Source organism: Rhizophagus irregularis, chromosome 24, assembly GCF_026210795.1.
Source record: "Rhizophagus irregularis chromosome 24, complete sequence".
Taxonomy (NCBI): Eukaryota; Fungi; Glomeromycota; class Glomeromycetes; order Glomerales; family Glomeraceae; genus Rhizophagus; species Rhizophagus irregularis.
The window spans coordinates 12,626-26,213 of record NC_089452.1 but is presented as its reverse complement, the minus strand read 5'-3'; the positions used below and the strand labels follow the sequence as shown (position 1 = coordinate 26,213).

General features: G+C 30.9%; 5 protein-coding genes across 5 annotated transcripts; 1 reads left to right on the top strand and 4 right to left on the bottom strand.

The window, feature by feature from the left end:
* The first annotated feature begins 923 nt into the window (after nt 1-923).
* OCT59_015748 (uncharacterized protein) lies at nt 924-1,830 on the top strand. The gene is made up of 2 exons (XM_066132016.1): nt 924-1,410; nt 1,507-1,830. Exon 1 carries the CDS (start codon nt 992-994, stop codon nt 1,403-1,405), a length of 414 nt encoding a protein of 137 aa, XP_066003049.1. The 5' UTR covers nt 924-991; the 3' UTR covers nt 1,406-1,410; nt 1,507-1,830.
* Nucleotides 1,831-4,408: 2,578 nt separating this feature from the next.
* OCT59_015747 (uncharacterized protein) lies at nt 4,409-4,630 on the bottom strand (the record flags this gene model as incomplete). The annotated part of the gene is made up of 1 exon (XM_066132015.1): nt 4,409-4,630. The coding sequence occupies one exon, from the start codon at nt 4,628-4,630 to the stop codon at nt 4,409-4,411; it is 222 nt and encodes a 73-aa protein (XP_066003048.1).
* Nucleotides 4,631-4,854: 224 nt separating this feature from the next.
* Nucleotides 4,855-6,968, bottom strand: OCT59_015746 (uncharacterized protein; the record flags this gene model as incomplete). Its single annotated transcript, XM_066132014.1, has 5 exons — nt 4,855-5,096; nt 5,433-5,473; nt 5,867-6,226; nt 6,593-6,819; nt 6,921-6,968. The coding sequence occupies 5 exons, from the start codon at nt 6,966-6,968 to the stop codon at nt 4,855-4,857; spliced, it is 918 nt and encodes a 305-aa protein (XP_066003047.1).
* Nucleotides 6,969-8,461: 1,493 nt separating this feature from the next.
* On the bottom strand, nt 8,462-9,042 carry OCT59_015745 (uncharacterized protein; the record flags this gene model as incomplete). Its single annotated transcript, XM_066132013.1, has 2 exons — nt 8,462-8,736; nt 8,838-9,042. 2 exons carry the CDS (start codon nt 9,040-9,042, stop codon nt 8,462-8,464), a joined length of 480 nt encoding a protein of 159 aa, XP_066003046.1.
* A 745-nt stretch (nt 9,043-9,787) lies between these two features.
* OCT59_015744 (uncharacterized protein) lies at nt 9,788-11,039 on the bottom strand (the record flags this gene model as incomplete). Its single annotated transcript, XM_066132011.1, has 3 exons — nt 9,788-10,005; nt 10,128-10,850; nt 10,994-11,039. 3 exons carry the CDS (start codon nt 11,037-11,039, stop codon nt 9,788-9,790), a joined length of 987 nt encoding a protein of 328 aa, XP_066003045.1.
* Between the last annotated feature and the right edge of the window lie 2,549 nt (nt 11,040-13,588).

The following is a 13,588-nucleotide window of genomic DNA, read 5'->3' as shown; positions in this document are numbered from 1 at the left end:
TTAGTATCACGTGAGATCTCCCTAGCTCCCAATCAGTTCCCAGCACTTCCTCGCAACCTTCTCGTAAGAGATGATCGGCCAATCAGATTTTGCGCGCGCAGTAACTAAGCTACCATCATTATTCTTTATTCATCAGCAGGTCAAATCCTAACAGTTTAGATGATTCAGATCAACGGAGTGTGGTTGCCCAATCCGAAGCGTCAAACCAATTTGAATTAGGTGGGAATATTAAGAAAGCTACAGTTCAAGGATTTTATGAAAGAAATATTAGGGGTATATTAATACATTAGATGAAATCGGTTTATATAATTACGACGCTAATTTATTCACAGCTCATGCGTTGCTCATTTAAATCATGTCACATAAAAGCAAGAAATAGTTTAGAAGAATAATAAGAAATACAGTATTTTTTATTAGTAATGCATATTAATGCATGTAGAGCGCTTAGCAACTGTAGAATAACATTTTAAATGATCTGTTTTTTTTACAGCGATGCTATGTTAATAGAAAACGAAAACAAAATGCCACGAATTTAATAAACAAAAGTAACAAATAAATGCCACGATTTAACTAAATAATTGCCACGAATTTATTTAATAAATGCTACGGACTTACTTAAATGAATGCCACAAGTTTAATTAAATAAGTGCCACGAATTTTTATATATCTGGATTGCGGTCTTTATCCAGATATTTCCGGTTTTTATCCGCAAAGAAATCTCACAAGAAGAGAATAACATCAAAACTTACTATAATCAACAAGCAACAAGCTTCTACAAATTGCGTAATATCCCTATGATGCTTATAAAATGACGAAAACGAATTTCAGCCCCAATTACAAGACCAAGAAATTTGCCTCCAAGTGGGCCCTTACTAAGCCTCAAAAATAGTCTATGAATAATTTCATTATCTGTTATATAAAACAACCAATTTTCTTTTTCTCCACTTCTTATTACAAGATAGTTCTCTTCAATTAAACGATCAATCAAACAATGGCAAAAAAACTCACTCCTTGGTTCTTAATTACCTACACTATTCTTGTTCTTTGTTCTTTTGTTTCAGGTCAACAAACTCTACCACTACCATACAAATTTAACTCTTCCGATCAAATATTAGTTAGTTTTACGACACAAAAATTTACTGGAGCTTCCACCCAAATTTTTGTTAATTATACATCCGCAGTTGCTCTACCTGGAGTAACTGTATCGGAACTCTGGCGAGTTGATCGTAAAGGTGATGTATTGGTAGATGCCATTTTTGTTGACAATGTCAAGCGGAGTAGAAGGCGGTCTTGGAAAGAAGTACCTAGTTCAGGAAGCATATATTATGTTGTATTTAAATACATTACTACCAATTCGGATAATGCATTTGCATTGGGATTTATAGACCAGGAACCAACTGAATAGTAACGGTAATGACTTTTTCTATTAACATCGGTATTCGCTATTTATATATATATTCTTAGTAAAATCTCATGGTTTTTGGCTTTCAAATATTTTTTTTGTAGGTTCTTTTTTTTTGAAATCCTTGTTTGTTTTTTTTTTTGGAGAACACGTTATTTGAAAACGCTTTTTCTTATTTTTATTTTTTTTTAGTTTCAAACAACTCGTATGCATTTAGTTATTTGTATTACGGCATTAAGAAATTATCCGAATGTAATTAATAAATATTAGTCACTTGTAAAACACAACACGTTTAAAAAATCAAAGTAAAATCTTTATTATATTTTTATAAAGTAATACGTGAGAAAGGGAAGTAAAAAATGAAACTAATAAAAGATAATGGAGTAGATCTCGTTTAAAGGGAGGAATCACGCCGGCCCCTAAACCATAATACAGTCAAACCTCCATAATTGCACACCCTCGGAACTGAGCGTAAGCGTGCAATTAGAGAGGGTGTGCAATTATAGAATTACATATATCACGTGATTTTTATATAAAGTTGTAACGTCACATTTATTTATTATGAATTATTACTAAAAACTACAAAATTAAAACTATTATCATTATAAAATTAAAACATTTATACGAAATATTGATCTATAGTAGTCTGCTGCATTGAATTGAATTTCCTTTTTCTAATAAATTTCTCAATTTTACCCACTAATTTTATCTGTTCACCTGCATTTTCTTGTTGAAGTAAAAACAAATTTACAGTTTTCAAGCTTCGTAATGCTTCATTGATATGAATGATTTCCATTTCAGAATTATCATCTACTTCATCTGGATGATCTGTAGTCCCACTTTTAAACATATCTTCGAATTCTGAAATATTAAGAAATTCATATATTACATCTTCTTCAGGAATAGTTAGAAATTCTTTCACTTGCATCATGTCGGATAAATGAAGAGCTTCAATTGCTCTATTAAGTTCACTGTCAATATTTGAATCATAATTTTCATCATTATCTCTAGGAATAGCATCTGAAAGGATTTTGACATGATTCCAACAATTTTTGATGGTATCAGCCGTAACTTCATTCCAACCTTGAATAATATATTGAATTGCTTGCAAAACATTCGTTTTTAAATCCTGTATAAGCTGGCCTGCTTCAACTTGTTCTAATATCCATCTAAAATAAAATATGTATATTAAATTTGCAATATAGTAGATTTGAAAAAACCCAACTTACCAGATGTGGTGATGCCGATAATGCTTTTTAAAAGACATAATTATTCCAGAATTCATTGGTTGAAGTTTTGAAGTCGTATTAGGTGGCAAAAAATAAACTTCAACATTTTCAAGAACTAAATTATTTATTTTATGGCTTGTACAATTATCAAGAAGCAGCAAAACACGCTGTTTATCATGTTTTATGCCAACTTGATAATCAAATTCCTGAAGCCACTCTTGAAAAATGGTTGCTAACATCCAAGCTTTAGCATTATTCCGATAGGACATTGGCAAATTGCCAATATTAACATTTTTAAAGCATCGCGGATTTGCATATTTACCAATTATTAAAGGAGGCAGCTTATGTGATCCATCAGCATTTGCATATAAAGCAACTGATAGCTGTTCCTTACTTTTTTTACGTCCAGAAAGCCGCTTTGTAGCTAATGTTCGGTCTGGTTCTAACCTAAAAGAATATGTATTAGTTATTAATAATGAGAAGAGATTACAAATATAACATATAAATATTAAATACCTACCGATAAAAAAGCCTTGTCTCATCCATATTGTAAATACGATCAGGAGGATATTCTGCACATTTATTTTGTAATAAAGGTAGAGCTTCAGCAATAGCATTTTCATCAGCAGAATTTGCCTCTCCATGAAGCTTTGCTTGACGAATACTGTTACGCTCCTTAAATTTTTGGAACCATCCGTTGGAAAACTATAAATAAATAATAAAATAGTGATCAAACAAACATTATAATAAATTATTAAATATAAATTATTAAAAAAAAATGTTTAACTTGTAATATTCCTTGAGGAACTTCCAGTTCATTGGCTAGTAATTTAGCCTTCTCAATTAATATAGCATCACTTAAAATTGTTTTATGCTGATAACATAAAACAAATTCTTTTAGGGCAAGTTCAAATTCCGGAACAGCAACAGGTTTATGACGTTTTGCTTCTGGATTTGCAAGTTCTGTGGTAAGTCGTTTCTCTTTACTTTGCAAGGTTCTTGTAATTGTAGATTTATTAACTCTGACCCCCCACTTTTGTTCAACCCAGTCCACATACTGAGTTCGAGTTTTCTTGTTATCACGAGCATAAAGACAAAGCTCATATTTCTGAATATCTGATAAAGAAATGTTTTTTTTAGGCATAGTGAGAATGCGAGATGTTAATCAAACTGTGCGCACTGCGCATTATTATATAAGTTCGGAAGGTTCAGAAAGTCACGTGCGTGCATTTATGGAGAATAGGACAATATAATCGTACTAAAAAATTATTGCACATGTAGAGTACAGAGGGTGTGCAATTAGCATTAAGTCCCAAAGTTAGGACCGAATCAAAGGGTGCAATTACGAAGGGTGTGCAATTATGGAGAGTGCAATTATGGAGAGTTGACTGTACGGTGGTTCCTTCTCACTACTCCACATTATTATTAAAACTACTCGTATTATTATTATTTGGATCATCTTACCACACCACCCTCGGATGCAGATCATTTTGATCGGTGGTCAGATTTTCCTTTCTTGGCATGTCTCCAAACACTATTTTGAAACAATTTGATTATGAGACTTTGTCACATAAAAAATTTTTTTTTAAAAAAAATTTTTTTTCTTAAAATTTTTTAAAAAAAAGTTTATAATTTTTAAAATTATAATAAAAAAAAAAACTTTATTTATTTTTAAACTATATTTTTTTATTGATAAAATATTCTATAATATGGTATTTTGACATATTTTGACAAAGACTTCGTTATGTTAAAATGGTTTATGAGAATCTTTACGTTATTATTTTTTAGAAGGTGATATTGGACATAAATTTTCAGTACTTTTTATTTTTCTTTTGTTTCTTGTTTCATTTTTTTCTTTCCAGGCATTAAAAGTAATACTCTTCAGCTTAACCAACTGTTCACAATTATTTAAATTATTTAATAGTGTAGTTATTTCTTTAGCTACATTCTCTGTATCAGGATCAATTTCAGCTGGTCTATTTTGAGTAAGTCTATTCATGCTATTTTCAACTGTAATTAAGTCATTCAAATCAGCAAGAAGCACACGTCAAATGATCAAAAATAGGCAAAAAAAATGGCGCAAATCGCATAAACTATTCGCAAATTTGTATAAACTATTTACAAATAGTATAGGTTAATTCGTAAATAGCCAAAAACAGCCAAGAATAGCCAAGAATAGCCAAGAATAGCCACTGCTTTTCGCGCCATTTTTTTTGCCGATTTTTAGCATTTCGACCTATGAAGATTTGATATTGAGCTAATATATTCTTGCTTCCAAATAGATATTGAATGTTTTGTATTTAAATTAAGAGGAGTAAGAGGAGTAGTAGTCTCAGTTGAAGTGGTTGTTTCAGTTAGAGGAATAGTAGTGTCAACTGCAGTTGAAGGAACAATAGTTTCAGTTGGAGAATTTTTGTCAATAGAAATTATATTATCTGTAATTGTACTATTAGATGAAATTGAATCTAAAATATAATATTAAATTAATGATATTTTTAAGGGAATTGCTAACCGTCGCCTGGGCGATTATCGCCTGGGTTTTTTTTTTGAATATGTCACATGATGTATAATATATAAATATAACTATTATCCATTTATAATTATTATTTTGCTCAATTAGTTCAGTGGTTAGAACGCTCAATAATTTTTTTTTTATCTTAGAAACGCAGGTTCAATTCCTGCACTGGGCCTTTAATTTTTTCAAATTTTTCATTGTTTCGAACTTTTGTTTGAATTTGAGTTTGAACTTTGAATTCTGAATAACGCGCATTCATTTAATAAATTGTTACGCATTTAATTACAATCAAAAGTTACATGTTTAATCATAAATGCATTTTCAATTCTTTATTAAAACAAACGATAACAATTTGCTATCCTAAAATTCTAAACTAATCATTTTGTAAGTCGTTTAGATTTAGGCTTCTTTAGATTCTTTTTAAGTTTGCACCTACGTGCATTATGTCCAATGCCTTTACAGCAGTGTTGTACATTTTTGATGTCTGCAGCTTTTTTTGGTTGTCCCGGACATGTCCGCGCTCTGTCCATACTCTTCTGTAACTTAAAATTCTTTACAAAAATTATATTTATTTATCCATAATTGGATGCTAAACATTTTTGCTAAGTATTGAACAAGGTTATCATAGAAAAATTTCGAGGGGTTATCATTTCTTTTTTGTGTAACATGTCCCAGACATTGTCCTGTGACAACACTGCTTTACAGTGACTGCATACATACTGTGATCGTTGAGTACTAGCAGATCCACTTAACTTTTGCTTTTGATTATCTTCTAATGCATTCTTTATATGCTTTCTTGGAGCACCTTTTATACGCGTCTGATAAGGGTTGCTAATATTTGGTAAATTTTCTTTATCGATCTCCAGTTGCCTAGAACGAGTTTCATTTTCCTTCTCTCTTATCCACCTTTGTAACATTCCATTTAATTCGTCTGTACAGCCTATTTCAAGGGCTAGTCTAATTGCTTTTTTCACGTAGCCAAAACCTTGATTATATTTGGCTTTGTGAGATAAATTTTGCTTGGCAGTTTCCGAAAATGCTTGTGTATGGTGAATCTCATGTAATAGGCTAAAATCCGTCCTAATTTAATGTTCATACGTGGGGTTGACAGTATTCTTTTCGCTATAAATTGCGATTGCAGGTTCTTCTTGAAAATCGGGAAATTTTTCATTGTACCATCGATCTGGAATGAGTCCGATATGAAACATAGCCTTATCTGAATTGAGTATCACTGAAAAGAAATGTCAACAAACTAATCCTCTTACTACAAGCCACATGCATGTACATAAGTGATTAGCATTATCATATATCACCACGAAATGCTCTTTGTTTTGTTCAATTGTTGTTACACGTCAAACCTCATGAATGTTAGCATGATTAAGGTATGTAATTAGAGCATGTAAATTGACTATTGATGATTTATAGTCATCTTCAGGAAAATTCAACTTTTCAGATCGTGTATCAATATTATCTTGCTCTTCATCATCAGATTGTTCTTCGCCATCAGATTGTTTTTCATCATCGGATTGTTCTTTATCATCAGATTGCTCTTCATCATCAGATTGTTCATCATTATCATCATTATCACCATAATCACCATCATCACCATCTTCACTATCTTCATAATCTTCATCATCTTCACCGTTTTCATCTTGTCCTTCGTCAATGGTAATCTAGATAAAAAATATAATAAAAATGTTACGTGATTTGCAAGAAAATGCCAATGTTTTACGATTTATAATTCATTTTTGAGCAAATCATTCCAATCCTCTACTCTATTTGCACGATAAAGTAAACTTTTATTCATTTGATTGTGTTGCATCTTTAAAACACGAGGAGTAAGAAATTTTTTGATGATGATATCTATTCTTTTAAAGTACCTCCTGACAATGTTCGGCAAACCCACTGTTGGATTTTGATTTGATTGTTCATGCTGTTCAAATTTTCTTCTTTGTTGAGAAGTGACTGGATATGTGTATCCAATTCAAACAATGTTGCTGAACTTTTGACCAATCGTTTAATTAGCGAATTATAATCTTCAATGCGTTGAATTGACTGAATTCCTGCATTGAATGATCGACTAGTATGGCATAATGCCCAGCTAGTTACAACTTGTCTAAGTGCACGCTTTAGGTATTTTTTTGCTGCCAGAAAGCCAGTAAGAAGTTCACGCCATCGTTTTTGAAATTTATACTCTGAGAAGAAATTCTGGCATTTATTCCATGCTTTCACAAATTTATTGTAATTTTTACGAAGCCGCCTCTCAAATTTTTGTCAAGGTTTTTGCGCAGGTGCCAGATATAGTAATTATGTTTTGTTGATGGCAGTATTTCATAAATAGCTGAAATCATCACGGGGTCTGCATCAGTGAATAAAATATTTGGGACAAGATTGTCTGTGGCAGACAGTAAACATTCCAGAATCCATTAATAGGTCTCTTTTGTTTCGTCTGAAACAATAGCAGTTACGACCATATGCAAGCGTGTATGATTATCTACTACTTAGTAAGGGATAGATACATTCGATATTTATTTGTTTGCGATGTATTATCATTAATCGCAACATCGTGAAATCTACGCCACAGTTCTATCTGCGATGGTCTCATTATCAGCAAGTTTGAAAAGTGTTGATTCACACCAGTATACGCGTTAATCAATACTAGCTAATTGTTCAATGCGATTTACAATATTAATCAACACCCGTATACTGGAGTATACCAACGCATAATGTTAATATACGCGTTGTTCAACTTTAATGTGTAGTTCAATACATTATACGTTATTGTTTAACACCGTATATTAACATATATTATATATATATTTTAATTATATATTTTAAATTAAATTAAATTATAATTATTTTTACTCACCTTAGGAACCGAACCAAACACCTCAACTTATACTATTAATTATCTCACGATCTAACAACTGTACTATTTAATTTAAATATATATATATATATATTAAAATTATTATTTAAAAAAAAATCCCTTGATAAACTTTTTTCAACAACATTTCTTCTATTAAAATAAGTAAAAGTTTGGCCCTCCCTGTTTTCCTGCGAAATTTTATCCTATTAGGAAATTTACCTATTTTTGACACTAAAGCCCGAGATTCTTTTGCTACCAACTTTTAAATCAAAAAAAAAGTACCCAACGAACTTAGTTTTTAGCAGTTCTTTTGACGTAACCACTTTAAGAAACCATATACAACAGGACTTTTTAACGAAAAATGGCATTTTTTTTATATATAATGAAACCTTGAAGACTTCTTTTATTAAAGACCAAGTTTATTTAAGGTAATATATAATAAATTATTAATGTTTATTGTTTTTATTACGTCTATGATGAGATATATATTGATAAATTCGATCCTTATCCCATTCATTTCCTAGCAATTCTCTAACTTGTTCTATTTGTTCATCATTCGGATACTCAGAACAAGTCACTAATGGTTCTAAAAGACTCTTTTCTTTGGGTTTAGTTTTATGATGTGATTGTCTTGGCTTTTTTATTAGCGGCCCATCTTTATCTATAATTACTATTTGAAGTATCAAATTAGTTGGCATCTGTTGATCAGAAATAGAATTTTCTGTATTTGAACTCGATGCCATTTTGTTTTTATTTTTTTTGAATTTTGGTCATTAGGTTTCCATCTTATAATTCCCAATTTTCTCCTTCCAACTTTATTACTTTTTTGTATTGAAATGACATCTTGTAGGAAAATTTCTTCTATTCTTAAAATTCCATCAGGAAAACAGTTTTCAAGACGTCTAATACTGTCTGCCGTAATATGATCAGAAGTAGTAGTACTCCATAAAGGATTTTGATAACGATTATAATTATCAGAATGTTCAAATGCTGACAAAAGTTCGTTTACTAGTTTCCACATGGCCATTTTACGGATATCTACAGCTCTTTGTCCAATTGATCTACAAGGATCATTAAGATATTCTAATAATAAGATTCCTATACGACACAGGTCGAAAAGTGAAAAATCAGGCACCAATCAGTCACCAATCAGGTAGCTGATTGGTGACTGATTCATAGCTTGATTGTGCCTGATTGGCTATTTTCTGCCAAATCATGCAATCGAGGCAGTTTGCTAACTTTTGATCCAGTGATCAGAAAATGATGAAATATAGCTCATTGGAATCGTCTCAACAAGACGAATCTAATGGTAGTAAAATCGCATTTCTAGCATTAATAGTTAATAAAAAATTAAATATAATATAAATGATACATTTTTATTTTTATATTTTACTTAATTTTTCATCAAGTATTAATCCTAGAAATGCGATTTTACTACCATTAGATTCGTCTCGTTGAGACGATTCCAATGAGCTATATTTCATCTTTTTCTGATCACTGGATCAAAAGTTAGCAAACTGCCTGATTGGTGACATATTCTGAAAAATGCAAAAATCCAATAGATAATCAGTCACCAATCAGGTACCTGATTGGTGACCGATTGGTGACTGATTGATTTTCACTTTTCGACCTGTGCGATCTTGTTTATTCTAGGCAGCTTTGACTTGTAATTTTAATTTATTATCATCAACTACATTTCCGGTAATGTTCTGTTTGATAAACTTAACTCCGAAGGTTTCAAGGGCTTCGTCAAATGCGAAGTAGTAACCCTTTCATTTTTCATCATTATCAATTTTAACTGACGAAACACATTCCAATTTTTCTTCAAGTTTTGGGAATTGAGCCAGCATTCCAAGATATTGAGTAACTGATGATGAATAGTTTGATTTTCCTGCTGATGTAAATAAACTAGCAAAACAAGCCAAAGCGTTTTTCTGCAATTTATAATTGCCAACACGGATTCTTACACGATGTGCTTTGAAAATTGATGCTATTTATAATAAAGATACCATATTCGTAAAATATTATTGGCACCACTATTTGAATCTATTATATTATATTTATTAAGGTTTGTTTTTTTCATATATATGTGAATAGATATAGTTACTGCACACCATATTAACTCTAAAACACGAACTGTAGAACGATAATCAACAATTTTGTCCAATTTATCCAAGAATTTGACTCCTGATACTTTTGCTAGGTCAAAAATTCCATAGCTCAAAAATAATACAATTAAAACTCCACACATATCCTTGGATGTGTGCCACTGGCCAAGAATAGGATGCAGTTTCGGCCATATTTTTCTCTGTTTTATTAGTCTTCTGAAGATTGCTTCATCAGCTACCACATCCAAGTAGTCATCCAGTCCTAAATTAAAGTCTTGTTTGTACATTTCTATGGATTGAAATATTCCTTCGTCTGAATTTAGAATTCTGCCAGTTTCTAATATGACTATATTAGGTGCATCAGCTAAACAACCGTGATCAACATTTTCAAGAATTTTTTGGTGAATAGCTGTCATATCAAAATCGGTATTGTAAAGAAGTTGTCCTTCAGAACTTGTTTGAAAATTTAAGAGATTATCAATAATATCGTCAAACTTATCCCATGTGTCTTTCATCAGATTATTCATGCCAAAGAGACCTGTTGGAGATGTTATATTTTTTTTATCATCTGCTCTTTCTTCCAAAGGAATTGGCATCCGCATTTGAAATGCCATTCGTAGCGTTATATGAGAACTTTTGCGTGTGGTGTCAAAAATATTTTCGTATGTAAAAGATTTTTCTTTGAAATCAATATTATCTATAACCGCCAAATTCCATATATTTGGTCCTTTTATTAATTTTTCAGTTAGATTAACTTTATCTATTCATTATTTCTTTATTCGGCGTTCATTACTATCAGTATGACCACTTATATGAAGAGTAGATAAGAGTTGGCGAAATGAAAAAAGAGGCGTGATTTTCAAGACATACTAGCCATTACCTGAGTAAACCAAACACCAAGATAAGGAAATGCCATACTTATTATAAGTGAAGCAAAAAATGTTACACATTTGGTAATATGTTCAACATCTAATTGTTTTAAAGGTTTTTCATGTTGTTTTCATTTTTTATTTAAATTTATTAATTTTTTTTTAAAAATTTCACCAATAAGCCCATCAAAAAAACCTCTTAGAAAATTTGGAAAACTTTCATAATATGCATTAGGCCACTCCAATAAATAGTTTCGTTTAACATCACATGACATGAAAAAAATAGAGGGGGGCAGGGGGTAAAATTTTGTACATATTAAATTTTAAACACATATATAAAGTCACGTTATTTTATTAGATGTAATGATTGTAACGTTAAGTTTGTGATATTGTATCACAATTGACCACTTGTATTAACACTTAATTTATATTATTAACATGTGAACAAATCGTATTTTCTTTTTCTTTTTTCTTTGTTCGATAAACTTTTCTTTTTCTTTCGTGTAGTATCAGTAAATAAAACTGCAGAACTGACGATACTTTTTTTGGAAATTATATACATCAAATGTTGTATTTGTTTGTAACAGCCTATGAAAATGGCATATCTTTAGTAAAATCAGCAGTGGTTGGTATTAAAGAGTCTGGAAATTTTGAAGATTTATTAAAAGAAGCACTTTCAAATGAACTTTTTTTAGAAGATAAGCTGGTAAAAGTTGATCTTCAATGTAATGATTCTTCAGCTTGGCATCCTTTATTAAATGGCCTTACCAAAAATTTAGAAGCATGTTTTCAATTGAAGGCGCAGCATGTACATTTTACAATATCTCATAGTATATCAATTCCCGATGAGTTATCTAATGAAGGATCTTCAGCATTTAATTTTATGATGACACAACAACGCCTAAAAAAACTTCCACCACTTTACAACTCCCAATTTCGTAATGATTTGCTCTATAATGATTTTTTAAAAATTTTGCAAGAAAGGAAACTGGGATGGCTGAATGATAATCATTTAACTATTGGGCATTCTTTTATCCGCAGAGTTACCGATTTAGTATGGTATTTGGATCCTCATCTTGGCAAATTGGAAAAACGTGGCTTGAAACTACCAAAAATTATAGCCAAACTTTCTGTATATGCTTCTGAAAGTCATTATAATCTCTATCATGATACTACGAAGCATAAAAAAATTGAAATATCACGAGAAAAACTTGAGTCATTTGTTAAAGCTTTAATTTTATCTATTCAACAACCTTGGACACGCCTATTACATTGGGAAGAAGTAATTAAAGATATTGATGATCTGATAAAAATAGCTCAAGAATATGCCAACTATCTTCAAGGGGGTTGATAATAGAATGCGTACTATACATACGAGTCTAGTTCCTGTAAGAAATGGGCGGGATGATATTACAGTTGAGGATATTGAAGCTGTTGACTTATATCCATCTCAATATGAGTTTTTAGCACAGCTTCTTCGTGAATCCAATGATTATGATCTTCTAAATATAGATCATTTGCTTCCTCCCAAGCCACAAAATATATATCTCTTTTTTCAAAATATTTGTGCTGATGTATCCTTCACGTTATATCATTATTATCATGGCAATTATCTCGGTACATTAAATTTTGTATGGAAAATTCCTTCTTTGGATAAATGTGACAAGACAAAAGAAGCAAAAAATATTTCTGCAGCATATGACCAAATCCCAATCTATTGTACAAGACAAATGCGAAAAAATGTGATAAATAAGGTTTTTTTCTTTTTTTTTTTTTTTGTTTATATTTCAGTTAAAATATTTCTTTTGAAAATATTGAAAATACTAAATATACACCAACCTTTTTATAGTATTCTTTAATAGTTAAAGCATCACGCTCAATTCTGCAAGTACTTTATCAAGATTTAACAGGAGATGTATCAACACCAAATAATGAAATCAATAAGAAAACACATGAACGGATAAAATTGATGCTAGATACCCAAGATCCTGATATTATTATAGATCTTCGTAAGATTATTAATGAAAAAGGCACAAAATTTGATGTCTTTTGGAATGAAATGCAAGATTACTTTAATGAGGTAATGATTATTAATTTAAATACTATTTTTGTATTTATATCTTATATAATTTATATCAAGATCATCTCAAATTTTAAAAAGGTTATGCCAATTGCCATCTCAGTTAAGGATCTGGTGCAAATCATAATTGAACGATTAGAAAATAAATATGGCACCATACCAAATGATATTGAAATACCTTCAACTGAATGGGTGCAATTACAATTTTGGCCAAAAACAGAATTTTCAGAAAATCGGTATACAGGCAGGTTTCAAATTCGATATATGATTCAAACTCGTCAAATACGCAAGTCTCATATTGATTCACATTACTGTTCTGCACTTTGGAGATATTTACGTGAATTTGCTATTAAATTTAAAGAGTATACAACATTAATTTGTGCTGATGACAAACATAAAGTTCCTATTGGAGAATCAGTTGCTACTTCAACAGGAGTGAGAAATAAATCAGCATTAACTACTATAGATGGAATACTTAATTCTTGTGATCACGATTTTACAAAATTATCTTTGACC

Coding starts and splice junctions, on each gene's coding strand:
- OCT59_015748 (XM_066132016.1), top strand. CDS start 992: ATGGCAAAAAAACTCACTCCTTGGTTCTTAATTACCTACACTATTCTT.